Here is a 24239-nt window from a genome sequence, read left to right as displayed (position 1 = left end):
ACTGAGCACTGAAGATGGGATCATGAGCAAAACCTGACGAAGTCTACGAAGCTTAAGTCTTGGGCAGTGGTTGTCTCATTTTCGCAAGTATGGCTCTCCTTGGGGCGCTCTCAGGAGACTGGCTCCACCCCCGGAGATCGATCCTGAGGTAGGGCGCAGGGGCGTGTACGGGGCACACAGCTCCCCAGGGGACTGGTCTGCTCGGACGGACTGGGCGCCTGAGACCTCATTTCCACAGCACCACCCACTCTCCATTAAACAATTGTTCCATGCCTGTGTCCCCTCTGAACAGTGAAGTTTTGGACTGCTCCGCTCTGTGGCCCCTGGGCTCAGCACAGCGTAGACGCTGGTAAATGTTTACGGAGACTCAGAGCGAATGAATGGAGGGTGGATGAATAGTTAGAAGACGGATGAATAAATAACGGGACTCCGGTTAGAGAAGGAGTTTCAAGAGTTCAAGATCTCGAAGGTGGAACGTTTCCAAAGAGCTCCCCCTGTGCCCGAGGGTTGCAGGAGGGGCTGGGGCTTCCGAGGTCGCGGCGCGTTTGGACCTGAGCGAGGGTGGCTGCTCTGCTGGCGGCCCCGGGCCGCGCCGGCCGCGGAGGGGAGGTGCGCAGGGGTTACCGCCGCCACACACCCTGCGGCAGCGCGCTTCTCCCGGCCAGGCGCGGCCGTTGCCATAGCTACAGACACAGCCAGGAGACGAGGGGGCGGGCCCGGGCGCACGTCATTCCCAGCGCGACGCTGCTCCGCGCCTCCCGCCTCTTTCGGGTGCGAGACCCTCGGCCCGCCTCCCCGGCTCTCCACCTGCGCGCTTCCCCCGCTCGCGCCCTCCCCCGCTCTGCGCCGGCGCGGTGCCCGCCAGGGCGCGCAGGAGAGCCCGCGAGGCGCATGCGCGGTGCGGGGCCCGCCGCCGCGCTGGTGCCGCTGCCGCCGCCGCCGTTGCCGCCTCCCTGCCGGCAAGTGTGGGAAGGAGGAGCTGAGGGCCGCCGCCGCCGTTGCCGCCATGGGGGTGAGTGAGGCAGGGAGAGGAGACGCGAGGGCCGGGAGCGCTCCCCACTCCCCTCGCCTCCTGCGCCCCCATTGTTCCTTGAACCCCCCTCTCACGTGACTCCCGACCCCCTCCGGCCTCACGTGACCCCCAACCCCCACATGACCCGACTCCCACATTCTAAGCGTCCCCACACCCGGCGCAGCCCGGGGATCCCTTGGGGAGCCCCCTTCTCCGGGCCCCACCCCTTTGGGTGTCCCCCGCCCCTCGCGTCGCGCTCCCCCCCCGCCTTCCTGGCTGACCTGTTATCCTCTTGGCCACGCTTTAAGCCCCGCGCGGCCCCTGGGGTACCCCCCACCCCCAGGGGTCACCCATCACCTGGCTGTCACCTGCTTCACGGCTTCCCACATCCTAGGCCTCCCCTGGCTTGCAGGGAACTGAGGCCCAGAGAAGAGGCTCCCAGCCAAGGTCACACAGGCAGTGAGCAGGGGCCAGACCCTGCCTCGGGCCTCCCCAGCCCTCGGCCGCTGGCCGCTTTTCCCGCTACCCGGATTCTCGGTGAAGCCGGTTCCCCTACACTCTTTCCAAACCTCTCCGCCAGGTTCCTCCTTCTCCTAAAACGCCCTCTTCCTTTCCAACGGAGGCCTGCCCTCTAGGCCTCCCAGATGCAACAGAGTGGTTTTGATTATTACTTGGGTCGTTAGAAGTCTCAGTGCTGCGGGTGGCTTTGCATGGGGGAGCAGTGCAGAAGGTGAGCAGGGAGGGGATTGATTTGGGGGGGGGCCTGTCTGATGGCTTCAGCCGCAGATGGATAGTGACCACCTGTTCTGTGTGAGGCAGACCGGAGGTGCGCCCTTCCCTGGCATGTGCCGATGGAGGGCTGGGCAGAAGCTATTCAAATATTTCTGTGAGTTCACCTTCCTAAGTTCCAGTTAGAGTAGTATCAGTCACTCTCCTGAAAATGGAACTGGCCCTCCCTGGTACTGTGTAGATTAGTTTTTACCTGGAATTTTCACCACCTTTGGGAAGCCCTGATTTGGGAGTCGGAGATACCTCAGTTCCAGCCCCGTCTTCCTGGTTAGCAGCATGATACTGTGCCAGTGACGTGGCCTTTCTGAATTTGAATTTCTTCCTCTATGTAATGTGGGTGATGAGACCCGCCCCCCCCCAAAGATGTGAGAATTAAATGAGGTAGTGGATGCAGATCGTGGCTGTTGTTTTTGCTTGTATTCTCACTTTTATTGTAGTTATCTAAAATAGATTTGTGCTATTTTTTAACCCACTGGTTTGTCCCTCCTGTTGTTAACCTAGATTTTCTCTCAAGTAGTTATTGACTGAACAGATCAACTTGTTGGACAAAACTAGTCGTCTAATCCATGTCGAAGCACTTTATGTAATCTGCGTCAAAACACTTTCATCTTGTTTCAGCAAGGAATTTGGGGTATTATGTACTTCGTATGTAGAAAATCAAGTCTGGAGACCTTAGGCACATTTAACCCAGGTTTTGGTGAAAGGTCCCAAACCTCAACTCTTGTTGAAATGAGGTAAAAATCTGTGTCCCTGGTATCAGTTGGTGAGTGTCTACCCAGCATCAGCCACTAGAGACTGGGCAGCAAACAAGAAGCATAACATGCCATTCTTGTTCAACACTTCCTCATTGGTTGAGTTGAAAGAGCAAGACTCAGAGATACTGCGACCCTTGCTTCCTTTAGGGCCTCCACGTTATTACTCATACTCTACAGATGTGTTTCTCAGAACCGCCCCTGCCTAGTCTCTTCTGGCCTAAAACTCACTGCAAAAAAGAGAAACTTGAATCTTCCTCCCTGAAACAATGCTGGAACCCTCTCATTATCCTCATTCCTCCTGGATGGGGGCTGTGGACTCCCCACCTCAGTGTCAGGAAGGTCAGTGTTTGTGGTGAGCACCATCTGTGGGAGGGCCCTGCTCCATTTGACAGATAACCTCAGGCTAAGAGAGAGTAGCATCAGATGGAACACGCTTCTCTCCAAAGTTCTTTCACCCTCGCTGCCACAGACGTGTTGTCTTTTAGGAATTAGAATGTAGATCTCTGGCTCCCTTCACCAAAAACGGAGGTTTTTTTCTGGATCCTGGATACTTTGTGGGGTGAAGGTATTGACACTGAAAATTTAAGAGATGCCAAATCTCTTTTCTGAAAGGTGCTTCCTGCCCCCATCTGTGTGCTTTTTGTTTTTGAATTTCTCTGTGTGACCTGGCAGTCTTAACTGCATGTGGGATACTACTTCGAGAGGCATAGCAGGGGGAGGGCTTTCACGGCTGCGTGTGAAAACACTTATGTCACACTTTATAAAAAGTGCTATATACATGTAGTTGATGTTGTGGAAGAAGCGTGGATTTTAGGGTTCAGACCTGGATTTGAATCTTGGATGATTCACTCAACAGTTATGGACTTAGTACCTACTGTTTGCTGAGTACTGGGTGTACATTGACAAATGAAGCCAATGTGACCTCTCCCTCATGGAGTGTTACAGTCTGGTGTAGAGTGGAGGGAGAGGGTGGTAGGGAGAGACCTCTTTGAGAATTCTCTTCACTGGCTCTATGACCCTGAAAGTTCTCTAACCTCTCTGTTCCTCAGTTTTCTCATCAAAGAAGTGGGCACACATAACTTGTTACTATAAACAGTAAAATAAAGCCTCTTTATTAAAGCATTAGCAGAGTGTGTCACTAGTGGATCCTTGTAAACAGAAGTCCTTATTTTTTGTATCTAGTACATTGTATCATTTTGTCCTCACAGCAGTCCTTTGAGGTATAAGCACTGTTAGCCCCCTTTTACTGATGAGGAGATTGAGATCCAGAGAAACTAAGTAACTCGCTGAAAAGAGATTAAGTAACTTGCCCAAAGTCACACAGCTACTAAGTGGAAGAGCTGAGAATCAAATCCAAGTCTCTTGACTCAAAATCCTACACTCTTTTTATTATATAAAGCTCCCTTGGGACAGACACTTAACCACAATGAGCTTTACTGTTCACTGTGCTTATTTCCCATTTTAATTAGGAGAATTTTCGTGTGTCCCTGCAGGATAGCCTTACCTCCACCAGGCAGGGCAAAGCTAATTGGAACAGTAGGAGACCACTTTTCCTAGTGTGTGCTAGGTTTGAGGGAGAGCCCCTGCCTGTCTGCCCTGGCCTGCTTTAGCCTGCCACATACCCCATGTGCAGGCAGCGAAGCACTTAGGGGTCTCTTTCATTATCTGCCGTCTCGGACCATGGCAGCCCCAAGCCTCACTCTGAGGATTGTCTGGCTGGCCTGTTCCCTTGCATGAATGAGCCCATAAATCTCCTGGAGGCCTGGGGTTGGCCCTCCTACTGCTTGTGCTTAGGAATTACTTTCTTCGTGGGTTTAGAAATGAGATGCTGTGGCGGGAACCCACGTTTCAGTGCTTTCTGGGTCCCGGGAGTCACACTTTCCTTCCAGCACCTTTGATCTTTTCAGCTCTGTATTGTGTGAGGAGAGAACTAGTGTGCAGGGTGGAGGAGGGGAGCTTGCCTCTACTGTAAAGGTGACCTCTGACCTGTCCTTTCACTGGTGTCCCCATTTTCCCCGAGATGGCCTTGCTTTCACAGGTCATGCAGGGGCGGCGGGAGGAGCACTGGCCTGGCCTGAGTGATGCCAGGGCTCATGTTCTTTCCTGGAGGCCGGCTGTCTCGGGTTTCCTTAGCCCTCCCTCAGTGGAGAGGTGGGGCCTGGGGCAGCTCTGTGCTGGCGCATCGGCCGTCACCGAGCCAGAAGCGTGGTGAGAAATGAATTGCTACCTTAACGGTTCCTGAGCTCTGGACTTTATCTTGGCAGGACTGAGAAGGAAGGTCTTCTGACACTGATGTTGGCCTTCCCATTGGGGGACGACAGCAGGGCTGGTGGAACAACTGGCCCAACCCCCGGGATTAAGTCCCCTTCTGCCATTTACTCGTGGGGGAACACTAAACAAGTCACACCATCCCTTTGAGCCTCAGTTTCCTCATGGGAACAGAGGTGCTGGTTTTTGCCCCGAGGATTGAAGCAGATGTTTGCAAAGTACTTTGCGAGCTGAGTGTATCTCTCAGTGTTATTTTGAAACTCGAATCCCCAGAGAAAAAGATGGGTGCTCTAAAACCTGTGTGTGGTCGAGAGAGGCTGGTTCTGTCCCCTCCAGTCCTGGTGTTACGAAAACAGTCTGTTCTCTTCTGTTTGCTCCTTCCTTGATGGAGGTAAGGAATGGGATCTAGCCGGACTTCCAGCACAGTGCTCAGCAGGATAAAATAGCTGGTGTTGGGCGAGTTTACACCTAGAAGAGCAATCCCTCTCGCTTCCTGGTCGCTTGCAATGAGAGTTAGGCAGTGTTATTCCTTGGACAGCTGAGGGTAGAATTATCCCAAGAAACTTTTCCAGCATCTGGTTTTTCGACTCCCCCTTTGCTGGTGCCAGCGTCGGGGCTAAGGTGCAGTTGTAGGGAGGCCAGCCTCTCTGGTGAGCTCAGGAAACCCAGAGGTGGAGTCAGAAGAGGCAGTGAGGTGGGTAAGAAAGCAGAGCCATCCCGCCAGTGCCTTTGGGTGCCTTCGGGATTTGGGCTGGCTTGGGGAGGGGGGTGGCGAGCAACTCGGGATGCATGGGCCGCTTCCGTGTTCCTTGGGAGCACATGCCCGAGTCAGTGTCCCCGGCCTCCCACCTCAGAGGAGGTTTGATGAGAGCCTCACTCACTTCATTCATCAGACGAGGGAAGGAGACACAGAGAGGACTGGGTGTTGCCCGAACACCACTCTGAAGAGCAGGAAGAGGTTCTGGGTAAGGTCTGTCAGATTCCAGCACGTGGGCTCTTTTTCCTGTGTTCCTAGCTTTTTACAGGAGGGCAAGAGGGCCCGTGTAGGCCTGAGAGAACCCCACGGGAGCCATAAAATAGGATTTGCTCCGTATGCAGTTGTGGGTGCTTTGCTGTGCGTGCCTCTGTGCACAGACGCTGGCCCTTTGCTCCCCCCCACCGCTGTGTGCCCTGCACCGTGGCCTTGCGCACCGTGTGTCAGTATGGCCTCTGTCCCCAGGTGAACCCCTTGAGGCCCTTCACTCCGCCCTTGTAGATACTAGGTGTGCAGTGTGCCTGCTGCTCGTTGCCCTTGGCCGAGCGGCGCTTCTGGGGCACAGTTCTGTCTTCTTAAGCCAGAGTGCCGTGGTCTCAGCTTAGAAAGGGGACCCAGCTCCCACAGGGGCTCCCCCAGACCAGATCTTTGTCTCCGGAAGCTGGCAGACACTGAGAAGGCTTTGAATAAACTCATCCTTAGAACAGCTCTCAGCGGCTACCTCAGATGCCGTCTCCTCCTTGAAACCTGCCTGAATGTGTCTAAAATTAGTTGTTCCTTCCTCAGGAGGGAATGGATGAGTGCATATTTACTAGGCACCTGCTGGGGCCAGGCTGTCCTGCATGCATTGTCGTGTGCTCTCACTGGGTCCTCACAGTGACCCAGCAGTCCTCAGGGTCAGTACTCTTTCCGACAAGGAAGCTGAGGAGTCTGGTGATGCTCCCGAGCTCTCACGACTAGAAAACGCTTGCATCTTTCCCACCCCGCCAAGTGTGCAGCAGTCAGGATTGGAAGTTGCTGCCGCTGGAGCCAGGCCTGTGGGCTCAGGAACTGACTCTAAGGTTCCTCAAAGGGAAAGCCAAGTCTTTGGTCGGCCACAGCCCTTCCAGCCAACTTTGCTTTTCCCTGTTGCAGAGGAAGTCAAGCAAAGCGAAGGAGAAGAAGCAGAAGCGGTTGGAGGAACGAGCAGCCATGGATGCAGTCTGTGCCAAAGTGGACGCTGCCAACAGGGTGACTCCCCTCGTTCCCACGTCCCCTCCTCCTGGAGCTTCAGCTCAGTTTTGCATTCGACTTCTCTTGGCGCCACCCTGTGGCAGCATTTTGTTATTGGCCAGCTGAGGAAAATGAGCCCGGCAGCAGAGTTGCCAGGAGGGCCAGAGATTGGCCTAGGTGTGCAGGGAAATGTGGATTCAAATGGAAGTGGCTGGGGGCGCCTGGCTGGCTCAGTCGGTGGAGCGTGTGACCCTCCATCTTGGGGTCGTGAGTTCAGGCCCACACTGGGCGCGCAGCCTGCTTTAAAAAAGAAAAAAAGTGGAAGTGGCTGCTCCCCTCTGTGGGTCTCCTTCCATATCAGTAGAAGACTAGGGTCTGGAGAAATTTTTGTTAGGATTTTGCATTTTGGAGAGGAAACGTCCCTCGTAAAATGTGGTATAGTTTTCTCATTCATTCCTTCAAACATTTATGGACTGACTGAAGTACCAAAGGCTGTGCTGGCACCGGGCGGGGGGGCGGGGGCAGCAGCCTGGTTCAGGGGGCCACAGGCTTGGCTTTCAAGCAGACCTGAAGAGATTCTGGTCATCCTTCCTGCTCCCATTTCATATCCCATTTTTTGTTACTCTCTCTTTTTTTTTTTTTTTTTAAGATTTTCTTTATTTGACAGAGAGCATAAGTGGGGGCGGGGGGTGTTGGGCGGAGCTGCAGGCAGAGGGAGAAGCAGGCTCCCTGGGAGCCTGACTCGGGGCTCGATCCCAGGATTCTGGGATCATGTCCTGAGCCAAAGGCAGACACTTAACTGACTGATCCACCGAGGCACCCCAATTTCTTGTTACTCTTTTTTTTTTTTAAGATTTTATTTATTTGAGAGAGAGTGAGAGCGAGCATGAGCAGGGGGAGAAGGAGAAGCAGACTCCCTGCTGAGCAGGCTGCCCCATGCAGGGCTCGATCTCCGGGATCATGACCTGAGCCGAAGGCAGACACCTAACCAACTGAGCCACCCAGGCGCCCCTTCTGTTACTTTTTTAGCCCACCCAGTAAACAGTCCACATTTATAAGGAGATGGTTCAGAGACATGATTGTGCCATTGACCGGGTGAGGTTAGTCGGGGGCTTCTTAGAAGTATGCAGTTGAGGGACGCCTGGATGGCTCAGTCATTTAAGCGTCCGACTCTTGATTTCGGCTCAGGTCGTGATCTTGGGGTCGTGAGATCTAGCCCTGTGTTGGGCTCTGCCCTCAGTGTGGAGTCGGCTTGAGAGTCTCTCTACCTCTGCCCCTCCCCTTGCATGTGCATGCGTGCGTGCTCTCTCTTTCTAAAATAAATAAAAATTTTTAAAAACGTTTAAGAAAAAAAAAAATAAGTATGCAGGTGGATGGGGCACCTGGCTGGTTTAGTTGGTAGAGCAGGTGACTTTTGATCTCAGGGTCATGAGTTCAAGCCCCACACTGGGCATGGAGCCTACTTAAAATTAAAAAAAAAAAAAGTATGCAGGTGGATCAAGTGGCCTCCGTCTTTTGGGTCAGGTGACCTATAGGCCAGTATTAGTATTAGGCTAGTAGAGTCTCTTCCAACCTTGTGAAATGACGCTGATTTAACTCTCTTGGGCCTCCTTACTAGAACCTCCCTACATGTGATTTCAGAGCTGAGGCAGATGGAGAGGCTGTCTGGGGGCTGCTCCTGGGCTGGGAGCTAAGCCCCCCAATGTGGGTCTGCACACTGTCTCACTTCAGGGAAGAGCCTGTGACCGCCATGCGTGTGTTTGTGCTACTCTTCTCTTTCCCTCCACAGCTTGGAGACCCTCTAGAGGCTTTCCCAGTGTTCAAGAAATACGATCGAAATGGGTAAGTGTTTAGCACTCCTAACTGTTGAGTGTCTGAGGAATTCACCTTCCCAGAGTATGCTTCCTTCAACCCAAATTTTCTCATTCTTTGTTAGGAAAAAGGAGAAGCTATGGCGAGTGTCTTGTTGATATAAAAGCCCCTGGTTAGGGTGACAGAAGAATCCATAAATGAACAAAGATTGCCTGATCTTAGACTGATGTTTCTTTAGGATTTGATATTCTCTCTGGGTGAAGAATCGTAGAGCTGAAATGAACTTGAAAAATCATCTAGGCTGACTTCCTCCTCATATGCAGGGGGGACCCAAGACTCAGAGAAGCTGAATAAGATTTCTGAGCCACGGAGTTTCTCGCTGGCTCCTGAGGGGGCTTTTAATTCCCAATCTAGGGCTCTTTCCCGGAGTGTATGGTGTAATTGTTAAAAGCCACTTACTAGCTGTATGACCCTGGGCCCTGGACTTAACCTCTCTGTGCCTCCATTTTCTAATCAGCAGTGGGTCTAATAATAAATGGTTTCATCAGGAGGATTAGGTAGAAAGTACTCGTGCCTGGAGCTTATCAAAACCTAGGTCAGTGTTAGCTGTTATTACTACTGTTATTGTTACTAATCCAGTTTACTGCTGTAGGATCTGGGTTAAAGCCCCCTTCCCCTTTCTGTCCTTTTGGTTTATAGAATAGGAAGCATAATCAGTCTTTTTTTTTTTTTTTAAGATTTTATTTATTTATTTGAGAGAGAGAATGAGAGACAGAGAGCATGAGAGGGAGGAGGGTCAGAGGGAGAAGCAGACCCCCCGCTGAGCAGGGAGCCCGATGCGGGACTCGATCCCGGAACTCCAGGATCATGACCTGAGCTGAAGGCAGTCGCTTAACCAACTGAGCCACCCAGGCGCCCAGGAAGCATAATCAGTCTTACCAGAGCTACTTTGGCTTAGGGAAGAACGGGTTATGGTTTTAGAGAATCACAGCTATGGGTTTCAATCAGAACTGTACCTCTGATTAACTGTATTCAAACAAGCTACACTCCTTAAGCTTCATTTTTTGGTTTGTTAAATGGAGTGATGATACCAAACTTGGAAGGTCATTTTAAGGAGGAAAGAGCATTATATCCAGTTCTGTAAGTAGCAGCTGGTATGAGTATTTTAGTGAACAAGATGGATAGATGTAAATATATGAATTATGAAACGAACACTTTAGTAGGTGACACTGTATCTGCTTTTCGTAGCTTTGTCTGAATTGCATAGTATCACGTTAACTTACCCTTCAGACGTAGTCCCGTTCCTCCAGTAGCCTTGCCATTCAGTGTCTGGGAAGTCCTCTGACACAGTTTAGGGATCCCTTCCTGTGATGTCTTCTAATGTTCCATATTCCACGCCCCTGTTGACTTTCAGAAATACTGGGACAGTCCTGAAGCAGGCATTGCCAGCTGACTCTGGGCTCCTTTGGTGCCTGGAATTTTGTGTGATTTGTGTGGCTGTGATCCTGCTTTCATGTACTTAAAGAACTCAAATAAAAAGAGAGAGAGAGAACTCAGATTAGTGGAGAATCCATACCTCCAGACTGACCTTTGGAAAATAGACGGCTGAGCCAGATGGAAGGCCGTGTTGGGGCGTTTCTGACTATGACATGGTCAGTACTTACAGAGAAAGGAAGACTCTTCAGAGCCAAGAAGTTCTGAATGTTTAAGGCTGAGCGCACTTGCAGCTCATATGGCAGACCAAACAGCAGAGGTGACAGTCATTTACAAGGGGGATGTCCTCTGAGGGGTCATGTCAAGGGCCATTGGAAGGTCCTGACCTGGGACCTCTCTAAGGACTTCGTGTCACTGACTTCGGTCCTGTCAGAATGCAGCACTGCCCGGAGATTGGCCAAGGAGCTGAACTGTGATTTACTAACGTTTCCCTCAGAAGTAAATAGATTATGATACCTTAATGTCTACAGCATGTGTTAGTGTAGGAAAACAGTGTGGGGTTGGACCCTGCCCCACCCTGTTTGGTCAGCCAAGAGGACCCACTGTGTCCTCAAAGGAAGTTGCAGGCAGGACCCCTCAGGGGGGTTATGAACCATGGTCTTCTCAAAGAGCCTGAGGTGACCCAGCCACTTTTGAGCTGCTGGTGAGGAGTCCGTTCAGAGACTAACTGCCTAAGGGCAGGAACTAGAGGAACCGAGAAGAGTCTAGTGTTTATAGCAAAGTGCAGAAGAGAGGCTGGAGAAAGCAAAGAGGTAGCGGAGGGGGATGGAAGTGTACAAAGTGCTGAGGCTGATAAGGGCCTTGCAGGGCGAGCAGGAAATGGGACTGTGGTCAGGGTGGTGGCCCGGCGATGACAGTTGTTAATCTCAGCCCAAAAGCCTTTGTTTGTTCAGCAGCACCTTCTGTAGTCACGTCCTGGAAGGCAGGGTGCAGGCTCGGCTTTTCTCTGTGGATGAGCTGAGACCAGGCCCGCTGTACCACGAGGCCATCAGGGCAGCAGGCCGCCCTCGGGCCTGCGCTGGCTCCAGACGCCGCCTTTCCCTCTTCTTCAGGTTAAACGTCTCCATCGAGTGTAAGCGAGTGTCTGGACTGGAGCCAGCCACTGTGGCTTGGGCCTTCGACCTGACCAAAACCAACATGCAGACCATGTAAGCACACCCCGATGGGAGGGGAGCCTCACTCCTCCACTTCTGGGCTGCCCCGCCCTGACTCCCCCGATGTTTCCCAGGTATGAGCAAAGCGAATGGGGCTGGAAGGACCGAGAGAAACGCGAGGAAATGACAGATGACCGAGCCTGGTACCTCATTGCTTGGGAAAGCAGTTCGGTTCCTGTTGCCTTTTCTCACTTCCGGTTTGACGTGGAGTGCGGGGATGAAGTCCTGTACTGGTAGGAGCCCCAGCGTGGGGTAGGCCGTGGGGAGGACACAGCGGTGCTGCTCTAGGCACTCAGCCGGGTGGCAGAGTCCACTGTGCCGCTGTGGGTCTGTGGGCTGCCAGGGCCCCAGGCTCCTCTGATGGGCCCTGCCTCCCCGTGCTCACTTCGCTGCTTTCTTCATCCAGCTATGAAGTGCAGTTGGAAAGCAAGGTGCGGCGGAAAGGCCTGGGGAAGTTCCTCATACAGATCCTGCAGCTCATGGCCAATAGGTAAGGGCGTGTGTTGTTCCATCTGAGCCATCCACTGTTCTTTGAGCCTCTGTGGACAAGGCTCATAGGAATGTTTTGGAAGAAAGGCATCTAGAGGGGCGCCTGGGTGGCTCAGTCGTTAAGCGTCTGCCTTCAGCTCAGGTCATGATGCCAGGGTCCTGGGATCGACTCCCGCATGGGGCTCCCCGCTCAGCGGGAAGCGTGCTTCTCCTTCTCCCACTCCCCCTGCTTGTGTTCCTGCTCTCGCTGTGTCTCTCTCTGTCAAATAAATAAATAAAATCTTTTAAAAAAAGAAAAAAAGGCATCTAGAATCCTCTCAGTAAAGATACTCCCCGCCTTGCTGTGACTCCAGATTTTGTACGTGTGGCTCAATGCAGTAAGTGCTTCTGAGCCCTTGTTGTGCCTGAATAGTGGGGTGCAGAGAGGAGGTGGAGAAGTGGTCAGTCGGGTGGGGGCCCGATGCCCGTGCAGTCCAGTCAGCCCCGTAACGGAAGCATGGCGTGCTGTGGGTGCCCAGCATGGAGGCTAGAGTTGGGGCTCAGAGGAGCACTTCTCGGGAGCAAATGGGAGACAGCAGGCAGAGACACGAAAGAAGAGGCATGAGTTAGTGTCTGTTTCTCTTTCTGGAAGGTGTTCTCTCTGCTTTCTTTTCAGCACACAGATGAAGAAAGTTATGTTAACTGTATTTAAGCACAATCATGGCGCTTACCAGTTCTTCAGAGAAGCGCTGCAGTAAGGAGCTGGACCCTGGTGTGGGGCCCTCTGGGGGGTAGGGGGTGCCTGCCCCAGGGCCTTTTTCCTGGTCCTGGCGCTCCTTCATCCTGAAGGCTGAGCTCCCGGTCCGGTGGTCCGTGGGAGTAACCTGGGGATTGGTGAGATGGCGTGGGCATGCCCTCTGGCTGTGCCCTCACTCTTAGGGCTCTCATGAGTGTGGTGGGTGGAAAAGTTCCCGGGCTAGGAAGGAAGGCAGTCAGCTACCTGCAGCCAAGCCTTTCTTCTTGCTTTCCTTGCAGATTTGAAATCGATGACTCTTCCCCCAGCATGTCTGGTTGCTGTGGAGAGGACTGCTCCTACGAGATCCTGAGCCGGAGGACCAAGTTTGGGGACAGCCAGCACTCCCATACGGGTGGGCACTGTGGCGGCTGCTGCCACTGAGCTCCCAAGCTAGAATGCTCTCTCCAAGGCCTGTCCTCTCCCTGGGCTCATGCTGCTGGTCAAGTGCCCTCAGAGCTGTGGCCTCCTCAGCCCTGCACATGCCAGGCTGCAGCCTGAGAGCACAGAACCCTGGGGTGGAGTGGTCCGAGCTGCCCGTCCTCCGCTCCCCTAGAAGAACAGAGTGCCCTGAAGGAGCAGAAAGGAGAGGGTGCTGGGGGAAGAGCTGACGGAGGCCGGGCATGACGTGGACCCTCTCACAGCGGCTGCCTTCTCGCTCGGCCCTTGTGCCCTTGAGCATGAGGTTCCCCAGCTTCTCTGCAGATGGATTCCTGACAAGCCCCCCCTCCCCCTGCCACACACACACACTTGGACAAATGGGGAGTTTTATGCCCACCTTTATAAAAGTCCCGGAGCCCTGGGTCAGGGTCTGGCTGGTCCCCAACGAGGAACGGACTGAGTGCAAGATCTGAACGTAGCTATAGGCTTCGCAGAGAGTCCTGTTTTGGAGCTGAATGCTCTGATGGAGACTGTGGGGAGGTCCTTTGTGCCACAACACTGGGAAGCAAGGGAGCTCTTTCTCGCTGTGCTTTTATGGACCCACAGTTAGTGTGGAGGCATCCCAGGGGACTGGCCCGATAGGAGGAAGGCTCCATCCCTCTCTGCCTCGCTGTTGATAAGAGGATGAGAGGACCCGGAACAAGGTGTGGATGGGGGCGGGGGGGCGTCCCCCGGGAAGAGAGTTGCTTCTCTGGGTTTTCGGACTTTGCTGCATTCTAGATGAACCTCTTGATCTGGCAGCGACTCGAGCTCTCCCTTCATAGAAACAAGCCAGAGGTCCTGCCAGTTCCTCTCCATCGCCTCCCCACCACTTGTCCTCTCACGGCTCACCTCACCCGATACCTCTATTCTTACTCTCAAGGGGGGAGGATTACATTAGGGAGCCTCCCCATCTGCCCCCAGAAGGACCCCTCATTCCTGGCCTCTTCAGTGCTATTGCCTCTCATATCTTGGTGCTGATCGCTCTCTGAAGGTGGCGCTGCCCTCCCTTTGCAGAGAGCCCCCAGCCAGCAGCAGGCACCACTGCCTGCACTCCCCAGCCTTGCCCCTTGCTGCCTCAGTGAGGCCTGGTGCCACTGCCCTGGCTGGCAGCTCAGGCTGCAGCAGGAATGCCTCTCGGTGGCCAGAACCGCTGCTCTTCTCTCTCTCTCTCCAGCGTCACCCTGTGGCAGCGGACTGGAGCAGGGCCAGCGGCCTTCCTCTTCTCTCACGGGGTAGAGAGGCTGTAGGTCAGAGCTTACACCACTTGCCCCGATCTCTGGGCTTGCACCCCTTCCAGGGAAGAAAATGACCAAATCCTTACCCAGGAAAAAGCACCTGCCGCCTCCCCTTGGACATCCGTGAGCTCTGCTTTAGGGAGTGTCTTAGAGGTTCTAGCCTTTGCGGAGTTGCTCTCTTGGAGGTCTGTTCTGACCTCAGAGTCTGCTCAGCCCCCACCCTCTGCCCTGACTCAGGTGGTCTCTGCTGACGGGTCTCCCCAGAGCTGATCTCGCTTCCCCACTTTCCTGCTCCTGCAAGGGGGGGGGGGGGGGGGAGCTGTGCACACGGCCTCCTCCACCCAGCCCCGCCCTCAGAGTGCTCTGTGTTGCTCTTGACCCCGCCGCAGGCAGCGGATGTGGCCCTCCCTTGGGGGAGGGCCTTGCTGCTTTACACTGGAATAAGCCCATCTCTGTCCCTACCTTCCGGCTCCCAGGGCATTCTATGTGGGGGGAGGGGCGGGGAGAATTTTAAATTGCTGGGAGGAGAGCGTTGGCGGGCTCCTTCCAAGAATCATGGAATGACAGAAGCATGTTTAGGAATTCTTTCCTCTGATTCCTGTCTGTCGATGCAGAACAGATATTTATTGTCTTAGATCATGGATTTCTGATACCTCCTACTCAAGGGGATCAAAAGGAACCCCACTGTAAATTCCTCATAAGGTGAGTTCAGTGTATGTTGTCTCTCTCCACTCGTTGGACACCTGCCACTGAGCCCATTAGTAGATGGGGTGCTTGGTACCTGCTCCTGCAGCCTCTGCTGGCCGTTTCCCACGGGGTGGCTCAGGGCGCCAGCGCTGGGGCAGGAGACCAGCGGCTCCCTCCGTTGTGGTGTTGAGCCCGTTCACTTCTCAAACATCAGTCTTTCTCCATTTCCCCAGGTCTTGGTTTTGAGAAACAGAGCAGGCTTTTTGTTCCCCGGCTTTTTTGTGTGTTTTGTTTGGGGCATGTTAAAATATTTTTTAAGGTTTTTTTTTTTTTTTTAAGTTGTATCCACTCTATTTCAGGTTATTTTTTGTTGATGTCAAATGTGTATATGACATGTGTATGGTTCTTTTTAACCCTTTCTGGTTTTTTTAGAGGAAACTGAAGATAAACTTCTTGATATTTTTTTTTTTCTTTAGCAACTTGTTATCACTGGAATCAAAGGGAAAAGTGATCTCTTTCTGCATTGGTTGTATTTGTATGTCACAAATAAAAGACACTTTGTTCAGCTGCTGGGATCGTGTCCTAATGCTGGGGTGCCATGGGCAGTGTGGTCTCGGGACACCTTCACACTCTCCTAGCCTTGGGCCTGGGCTGAAACCCTGGGAGGCAGGAAGCTGTGAGGCCCCACCCCCCTTGCTGTGAAAGAAGCCTTGGCCTGAGGAAACTTCAGGGTGTCTAGGGCGAACAGCCAGAGGGGGGAGACCTGAGACAGAGTGCGTGTGTTTGTGCCACTTGCCACTGGCCCTGGGTAGAGGTAAAAGGTCTTGCAAGGGATGCCTGCTTTGCATCTTAGACAGAGTCCCAAGCCAGGCATTGTGACATTTGACATCATTGGCTAAACGTAAATTCCAGTGCACTTGTGTGGGATTTGAATAGATTGAGAGTGTCGGTGTTTCTTTCCCCCCTTTTACTTTATCGGGTTACTCAGAATATTCTTTGTCTTAAAAAGATTCCAAAGCCCTCTTCCATCCACTCATAAAAGACAAAGGCTTAAAAGAAGGGTAACTCATGTCAGGCCTGACAGGACAGGAAAGTTACGGGCTGGGAGAGGTTTGGCCCCTGGCATGTGACAGATGGAGCTATGCAGCTTCCCCCAGGCGCGACTCCTGCCAGTCCCTGGCCCAGGGTGAGCTGGGAGGAGAGGCAGGAAGTAGGCTAGGAGCTGGGGTTCAGAAGCACTTCCTGTGGACACTGGAGGGGGCAGCCTCGCTGTGCTTCTGCTTGGTGATCCTGTCTGCTGGGAGGTGGAGAGGGAGGAGGCTAGGAGGAGCCCCAAGCCACAGGGAGTATTTGTGCTCCGGCAGGGCAATGATCTGGGGAAGGGGGAGCAGGGTTAATAGCTGTCCAGTGGATGTCAGGATGCATGAGACAAAAAATCCCCAGGTGATGGGATGACACCTGGGGATGGTTTGTGCTGTTGCCTTATCTTGGGGGCATGAATAAAGGCATCACAATCCTTGCGAAGGGAGAGAGCATTTCCCTGGGCTAATCATACAACAGATTTCCCATGTGACAAAATTCTGCCCCACCCCCCAAGTTCTTTGTTCCTTGCAGGCTGTTTTAATCCCAGGCAGGAATTCCTTGGAATGACCGTCCCCTTGGGACGCCTGGGTGGCGCAGTCAGTTGGGCATCTGCCTTTTGCTCGGGTCATGGTCCCGGGGTCCTGAGATGGAGCCCCCACATCTCCCTGCGCAGGGAGCCCGCTTCTCCCTCTCCCTCTGCCTGCTGCTCTCCCTGCTTGTGCTCTGTCTCTCTCTCAAATAAATAAATAAATAAATATCTTTAAAAAAAAAAAAAAGGAATGACCATCCCCTTGTCCCAGGGCAAATGGCGAGTTGGAAGGGTATGGGGCCCTTCCTTGGTCCCTGCTGCCTGGGGTCTGGGCCCACCTTCTTGAGGGGCCCGGACCCCTCTTTGGTCCTCCAGTGGCTGCCTCCAGCCCTCCCTGCAGCTGTAACGGAAGCTTCTTGACTCAAGTGGTGCTTGCTGACATGCCTCCGTGAGCAGAAGGAGCAATAGGCACCATTCCCGCATGACAAGCCTTCCGTTTCAGTCAGAGCGTGAGCTGGTTTGAAAGGGACTGTGTTTTGCCAGCGGAAGCAAGCTGGTCGCCCCGCGATTTCCGCTACCAGGTTTTGAAGGTGGTCAGGTGGTGGGTTCAACAACCTTGATCTCCATGGTGCCCGGGACTGTGATTTTCCGCATCCAACCTGCAATGCCCAGGTACATGGTGGCACCCGGGCAGGATGTTGTCGGCACACGGGGCTCTGTGGATGTCAGCGTCACACTTGGCGATGGAGTTCTAGGTCGCCTCGTGGATCCAGGCACCTGTCGGTCTCAAGGCCCCGTCTTCCCTCTCAGGGCTTGGCCGAGAGAAACAAAGCTGGCCGGTCCTCTCGCCAACCTGAGGGGCTCCTTCTGTCCCATGCGGGGGCCTGTTGAGAGAAATGGGGACTGGAGTTGAGAAGGCCAAGATGGAGGCGTGGCCGTCCTGCGGGGACACAGACTTGCCCACAAAGGAGGCCTGGAGGAGGGCGTTGGGAGGGCAGCAGTGCCTGTGGCCTGTAGGGATGACTTGTCCATCAGGAAGCTTCATCGCTCTTCTCCAGAGAGGAGGACTGGTCCTCACAGTAGGGCTCCCTACCTCGGCTTTTCCTGGATGTCCCGTGCGGTCTCCCGGTCAGTGGACGGGGAAGAAGGGGTGATGGGTTCAGGGAGAGGCAGGTTTGTGCCAGAGCTCGGCCGGATGCCCTGGCTTCAGAGCCCGCAGCCCGCTTCGTCCCCTCGCACTGCGGCCCTGCGCATCCCGACCGCCCGGCCAGGGCGGAGAGCAGCTCCTGAGCGAGCCGCCCCGCTGCGCATGCGCGCTCCTGGCTTTGCGTTTCCTGGAGGTGCGCGTGTGGAAGTGGACGAGGGGAGCCTGTAAACCCACACTGTGGCACTGGGAGCCCCTGCTGTGAGATCTTCACTGTGGGAAGGTGAACATTTGCTATGGGCCGGCAGCGGGAGGGCTGCCCATGCTGGCGCTGAGGTCAGACCACACTGCCCTGTGCTCAGTGTAGAGCAACCCAAGGTGAGAGGGTTGGGGCCCTGAAGCAAAGCAGCCAGGCTGAGAAGGGCCTGGAGCCTCCGAAGGGCTGGGGCGCCATAGCCAGGAGCCAAGGAGGGGTAGCAAAGCCTGAGCTGGTGGCGGCTGTCCTGGGGGATTGGGTCCCGCCGTCCTCCACAATGGCCTGTTCGCTCCAGGGCCCTGGAACAATGGAAAGAGGCCCCGCGTCGCTGTGTGGTCTTGCCCCGGTAGGTACAGGAGTAGAGAGTTGCTCAGAGTAGGCCTGGGGGCTGGCCTCATCCACCCCTCCCCTTCCACCAGTTGTGACAAGTAGCCATGCTACTTCTTCAGCAGGATCCTTATGAGCTGGTGGGGCCGTGGCCAGCCAGGTGTGGGCGCTGGATGGTGAGGGGCAGAGTATAGCCCCCACAGAGGGGTTCATAGTGAGTGCCGCCGTCCTTGGAGTCCAGTCTGATGCCCGGGGAATGGATTGAGAGGGGGACGAAAGAGGTGGCCCGCACGCCTGGGGCAGCCTGTGTCTGAATGGTGGGTCCAGGGAGTGGGAAGGGACAGGGAAAGTGGCTGGAGGAGTGTGGGGGTCCAGGGATGGGGCTGTCAGGTGCATGGCCTTAGGGCCGTCTGGGGGCCTGGCTGAGAGATGGGGTGTTGAGAACAATGAGAAAGAATGGGGGACTCGCCCTGGGCCACAGGATGCAGAAGAGGTCAGGGATCTCGTGGCTGAGAGAGGAACTCAGGTTGGGAGTTGGGGGTCCAGGCTGGGGGTCTCAGCAGGGTAGGGGTGAGGCTGGGGGCTCTGGTACGCTGGTCCTCACTGGTACAACCAGAGGCAGATGGCAGCTGCACCCCGGCTTGGGTGGTCACGTACCTGGCAGGAACGTTCAAGGTCTCTGCCAAGACCTGGGTCATCTTTTCCCTCTTGGCCTTGGGGTTGACTGGGGCCTCCATGAGCAGCACGGGTTGCTCCTTTTGGCCCAGGCCCACCAGCACACCCTGGGGAGACAGGGCGGGGAGGCCTTGGGTGTGCTTCGGGGTGGTCCAGCCTAGCAGCTCCACCCCTCCTGTGGTCTCAGCGTACCCCTCTGTATCGTGGAGCGGGGGGGCAGGCTTGCGGACCTGATGGCCTGGCCCTGCGGAGAGTCTTGTGGGCTGTCGGCTGTGGGGTGCAGGCAGCCCCCGCCACGCCAGCGCCCGCTGGGCTTCACCAAGCCTGAGCGCCGCGATATTATCCTTGTCACACATGGCTGCAGGCTGCGGGCTGCGGGCCGGAAGGGGTTAACCGCGGCTTGGCTCCTGGAGCGGGGGAGGGGTGGTGGTGGCTGAAACCTTGCAACCAGCTGCCACCCCCCCCCCCCGGGGGTGCGGGATGGACAGCTGCATTCCACTGGGGAGAGCAGCACCCCTGCCTCCGCACCCCCTTGTTGCTCTACACCTCCCCTCCCCCCCCCCCCCCCCCCCCGCCCCAAGCTGTGTCTGCCCCCCCTCCCCCGCCAGCGTCTGGCGCCTGCCGACAGCTGTGTCCCAGGAAGAGCCAGATGCCCGCCTGGGACTCTGCCTACACCTGCCCCAGGGACTCCCCCCTCTGCCTGGACCAGTGCCAGCTTAGGTTTCCCAAGGCAGCCTTTGCCTTCCGGTGAGGCTTGCCCCTCCTGCCTCTTTCTCCTGCTGGACTTTGCAGGAAAGTCCCCATTTTGCAGAGGGGGAACCCCTAAGGCCCAGGTAGGGAAAGAGCCTTTCTCTAGGTAACCCAGCAAATTAGTTTCGGATCTACACCCCCTTCTTGAACCCTCCTGCTTTGGAGGTTGGACCCTTCCTAAGACTCTACTAGGGCCTGGGCTGCCACCCCCGCCCCAGGGAGACAGTACGTCCAGGCCTCTGGAGAGGCCGCAGCTGTCCTCAGTGAGAACCCTGGGGTGGGCTCCTTCACCCGTAGCCCTCGCCTCTGCCAGCCTCTGGGTTCAGTGCGCAACACCCACTCCACATGCCAGGAGGAGAGTCTAGGCCAGGTTCTTATCAGCTCCGAGATAGGGTTAGGTGCTCAGGGAGGTGGTGAACTCCAGAAGGTGTGTGTGTTGGGGGAGGGGGGATCTGAGGGAGTTACACCTTATGGCACCACAGCCTAGGGTGCAGCCTCCTCCCCAGGCCTCACAAGCTCCATATTTGGACAGAGCAGCTGTTGGGCTGGCACCTTTAATAGGGTGCCAGGCTTGACGTGGGGGATCCCCAGTGTTTCTCTTGCCCATGTATGGCCAGTGGGGCCGGGGGCCAGCTCTGAGAAGGGGCACCTGGTATCTTCTCAGCCCATATATGACCATCAGGACCGTGGGGGCCTGGATTGTGAAGCTGGTAGGGACCAGTGCCCCCATCCACCCCCGAGGCTTGGGATTATTCCTACTGCCCCATTCAGGAAGACGGGAGTGGGGGCAACAGTCTGGGCCCTGGGATCAGAACTAGGACCCGGGTTGGGACCTCCGGGCCTCACCCCCAAAGAGAGAGAGAGAGAGAGAGAGAGAGAGACTTCCAACAATCTGAATGTGTGTGTGTGTGTGTGTATCCTCCCAGGCTTTTATCTAGGTGTATCTACCTCTCTAGATATTTCTTCTCTGTTTTACAAAAACGAGATTATATCACACATTTGTTTTTCTTGCTTTCTTCTTATCTGTTTTGAACTTTTTATTTTATTATTATTATTTTTTAAAGATTTTATTTATTTATCTGACAGACAGAAAGACACAGCTAGAGAGGGAACACAAGCAGGGGGAGTGGGAGAGGGAGAAGCAGCCTTCCCGCGGAGCAGGGAGCCCCATGCGGGGCTCGATCCCAGGACCCTGGGATCATGACCTGAGCCAAAGGCAGACGCTTAACGACTGAGCCACCCAGGCGCCCCTGTTTTGAACTTTTTAAACTGAAGTGTAGCAGACATACAGAAATTTGCCTAAGTCATGAATAGACAGCCACTCGTGATGGTCTTATCAGAGTAAAGATGATTTTGTCACCAGCACCCAGAAGCCCCAGCAGGCCTCTCGGGTCCTCTGCCCTCCCTCCTCCCCACAGGGTTCCCACTACCTGACATCTGTTCCCCTCCCCAGTGGCTTTGAACAGGACCACACAGTCTGTGTGACTCCAGAGCTGCTGCTTCTGCTCCACATTATGTCTGTGGGAGCCAACCACACTCTGTCTGTGGCTGCAGGTTGCTCGGAGTTTTGCAATGCCTGATTTGGGGAAGGGGTCCCTGGGGGGCTGGGGCCAAAGCAGACATGTTGGTATGAATCCGAAAGGCAGACCTAGGTGCAAACCTTGCCCTGGGATTTGTAGACTCGGTTGTAGTACTTAAGCCCCACCTGCCTCTTCCCTGCTCTGGGAGAAGCCGGATCACTCTGGAACAGAGCACAGAGGGACCGGCTCCACAAACCTCTGCTCCTTTGCCTCCAGCCAGTGGTCAAGAAGGTGAACGTGTGGTTCCCCAGGGAGTAACCCAGGGAACCACAGAAAGGCCCGTCCTAAAGTATCTTTGGGCCTCTTGGCTGGCTGTGCTCTAATCTGGGCATTATTACTTTGTCCATGGGACAAAGGCTTGACAAAGCCAGTAGGGCAGGAGGGAGGTCCCTGCCCCTCCTACTCTCAGTGGCAGACAGTCACTAGTGTCTGATGACCCTAGGCTGTGCCTCTTGGGATGGAGGTGGTGGGGGGAAGTTTAGAAGCATCTGTCCTGGGCTGTTTGCCAAGGCCTGGGGCAGGGTGAGGGAAAGGGGCCTGGGAGCTGGGGGGTGGGGCTGGGCTGAGACTGCTGGACTAACAATTGTCACATGAAGGGGTGGAGGAGGTGGGGAGGAGTGGAGAAGGGTCCCGGGTAGCTCAGGGCCTGGGAGCCCATCCCTCCAGTTCAGGCACAGTCTGCCCTTTGGGGCACTCTGGGTCCGTTGCTACCTTTCTGTGAGCCCCCCCACTCCCCATGGGGCTGAGGTTTTTCCTCTGCAGCTCCTGTTTTCCCAGCCTCTTCGATGCAGGCAGATGGGTCCAAAGACCCAGGGCGGGGGTCCCACATAACCAGCCAAGAGGGTCTTTGGCTTCACACAGGAGAGAAATCAAACATGAGCCAGAGAAATTGGAAACAGTTTATTGAATAGTGTAAGTGACAGGTAGAGACTAGCAGATGGAGTGTCTGGGAGATTTGGAAAGGAAAGGAGAATAAGTCCCGGCATTGCTGAGGGTAGGGATTTATATTGGAAAGGGGTCTAGGGATTTGTATTGCAAAGGGGTCTAGGGTACGTATTCCTTCAGGAATCCAGGGTACGGTCTGATCAAAGACTAGTGTCAAGCAAACAATAGGTGTTATTCCAATAACTTACTAAAGATAGGGGTATTGGGGCGCCTGGGTGGCTCAGTCGTTAAGCGTCTGCCTTCGGCTCAGGTCATGATCTCAGGGTCCTGGGATCGAGCCCCACATTGGGCTCCCTGCTCGGTGGGAAGGCTGCTTCTCCCTCTCCCGCTCCCCCTGCTTGTGTTCCCTCTCTCTCTGTCAAATAAATAAATAAAATCTTAAAAAAAAAAAAAAAAGATAGGGGTATCGATGCCAGTGTCAGCCAAGGTTTGTTGGAAGCTAATGGCCTGGAACGTTTTTGGGATCTGGCTCTTAGGTGTTACCAGGTGTATTGGACCTAGGACAAAACTCAGAAGATGATTAACTTTCTTGCTTCCCCTTGAAGTGGGAACATAGCTTCTTTGGCTTATTCAGAAATGGGGCCTAGAAGAAGAAAAAAAACAGCAGAGACAGAGGCATTCTATTTTTTTTTTAATATATATATTTTAAGTAGGGGCGCCTGGGTGGCTCAGTCGTTAAGCGTCTGCCTTCGGCTCAGGTCATGATCCCAGGGTCCTGGGATCGAGCCCCGCATCAGGCTCCCTGCTCAGTGGGAAGCCTGCTTCTCCTTCTCCCACTCCTCCTGCTTGTGTTCCTGCTCTCGCTGTGTCTCTGTCAGATAAATGAATAAAACCTTAAATATATATATATATATTTTAAGTAAACTCTACACCCAACGTGGGGCTTGAACTCACAAACCTGATATCAAGAGTTTCATACTCTTCTGACTGAGCCAGCCAGGCACCCAAGACAGAGCTGTTTTAAAATGAAGTCCCTTGGGGCACCTGGGTGGCTCAGTTAGTTGGCTATCTGCCTTCGGCTCAGGTCGTGGTCTCAGGGTTCTGGGATCAAGCCCCCAGTTGGGCTCCCTGCTCAGTGGAAAGTCTGCTTCTCCCTCTTCCTTTGTGCACCCCCCACCGTACTCATGCTCTCTCTGTTTCTCTCCTCTTAATTTTTTTTTAAAGATTTTATTTATTTGACAGAGAGAGAGATAGTGAGAGAGGGAACACAAGCAATAAAGAAATAAAATTTAAAAAATAAAATAAAGTCCCTTGCAAAAAGTTAAATTAATTAAAAAATAAAATGGAGGCCCTTCAGTTTCCCTACCTCATCTTGCCGTCTCACCCCACCCCACCCCCACCCTCTGCCACAGTCTTTGATGCTATTGACCACGATGTCCAAACTGGAACTTCTGGAAACTCACTATGCAGTAGCTTATGGGACAGTTAAAAGCATGAGTTTTAGAGCAGATAGACCTGCCCTGGAATCCTGGCTAGGCAGCCTTGTAGCTGCGTTACCTTGAGCAGATCATCCAGCTGTCTAAGCTCATTTCCTCATTTGTAAAAAAAAAAAAAAAAAAATTGAAATGATAGCAATTGCCTCACGACATTGTTGTGAAGATGGAATGAGATTGTTGCAGGTAAGACCCGGCTCAGTGGCTGGCCCCTCACCCCCTTTCCATTTGAATACTGTTCAGTCTCCTGCAATTCCTAAATGTTTTCAGAGTGATGTGTGCCAGGCTCTTTGGGGACAGTGGTGAACCAGACACATGCTCTGCCCTTGTGGCCCCCAGTCTAGGGATGGAGACTGACCCTGTGGGTGGTGCTAAACAGGGGCTGCTGGGCACAAAGATGGCACAGGCTGCCTGATGCAGTGTCACCCCGCCACTTCCTATCACATCATAGCACTCTGGATAGCTTCTCATTAAGTGCTTGTTTATTGTCCGTCTCTCCCCTCTGGAATGTCAGTTCTGTGATAAAGGAGTCCTTGTCCACCTTGTCTGGAACAGTTCCTGGCATATTAAATATTTGTCGGATAAAGTAGACTGTATCAGTAAGCAGAGGCCTGGAAGTAGGAGTCGATGTGAAAGAGGAAGGCGAGGTAAGTGAAAGTGT

At 54.1% G+C, this 24239-nt stretch overlaps 1 protein-coding gene across 2 annotated transcripts; it reads left to right on the top strand.

Moving 5' to 3' along the window:
* Positions 1-786: 786 nt before the first annotated feature.
* Positions 787-15421, top strand: NAA40 (N-alpha-acetyltransferase 40, NatD catalytic subunit). 2 transcript variants are annotated; one of them, XM_064576261.1, is made up of 8 exons: positions 787-1012; positions 6713-6808; positions 8522-8632; positions 11149-11244; positions 11325-11483; positions 11657-11740; positions 12395-12472; positions 12754-15421. In XM_064576261.1, exons 2-8 carry the CDS (start codon positions 6774-6776, stop codon positions 12893-12895), a joined length of 705 nt encoding a protein of 234 aa, XP_064432331.1. In that variant the 5' UTR covers positions 787-1012; positions 6713-6773; the 3' UTR covers positions 12896-15421. The 2 variants fall into 2 exon arrangements, with proteins under 2 accessions (XP_064432331.1, XP_045749391.1); XM_045893435.3 differs by having other exon boundaries at positions 796-1012; positions 8580-8632.
* The last annotated feature ends 8818 nt before the right edge of the window (positions 15422-24239 follow it).

This window comes from Mirounga angustirostris, unplaced genomic scaffold (assembly GCF_029215605.1).
Source record: "Mirounga angustirostris isolate CCGP_5_RB_7025 unplaced genomic scaffold, mMirAng1.0.hap1 SCAF_13, whole genome shotgun sequence".
Classification (NCBI taxonomy): Eukaryota; Metazoa; Chordata; class Mammalia; order Carnivora; family Phocidae; genus Mirounga; species Mirounga angustirostris.
The sequence above is the reverse complement of the archived record's forward strand: the minus strand, read 5'-3'. Positions and strand labels throughout refer to the sequence as shown.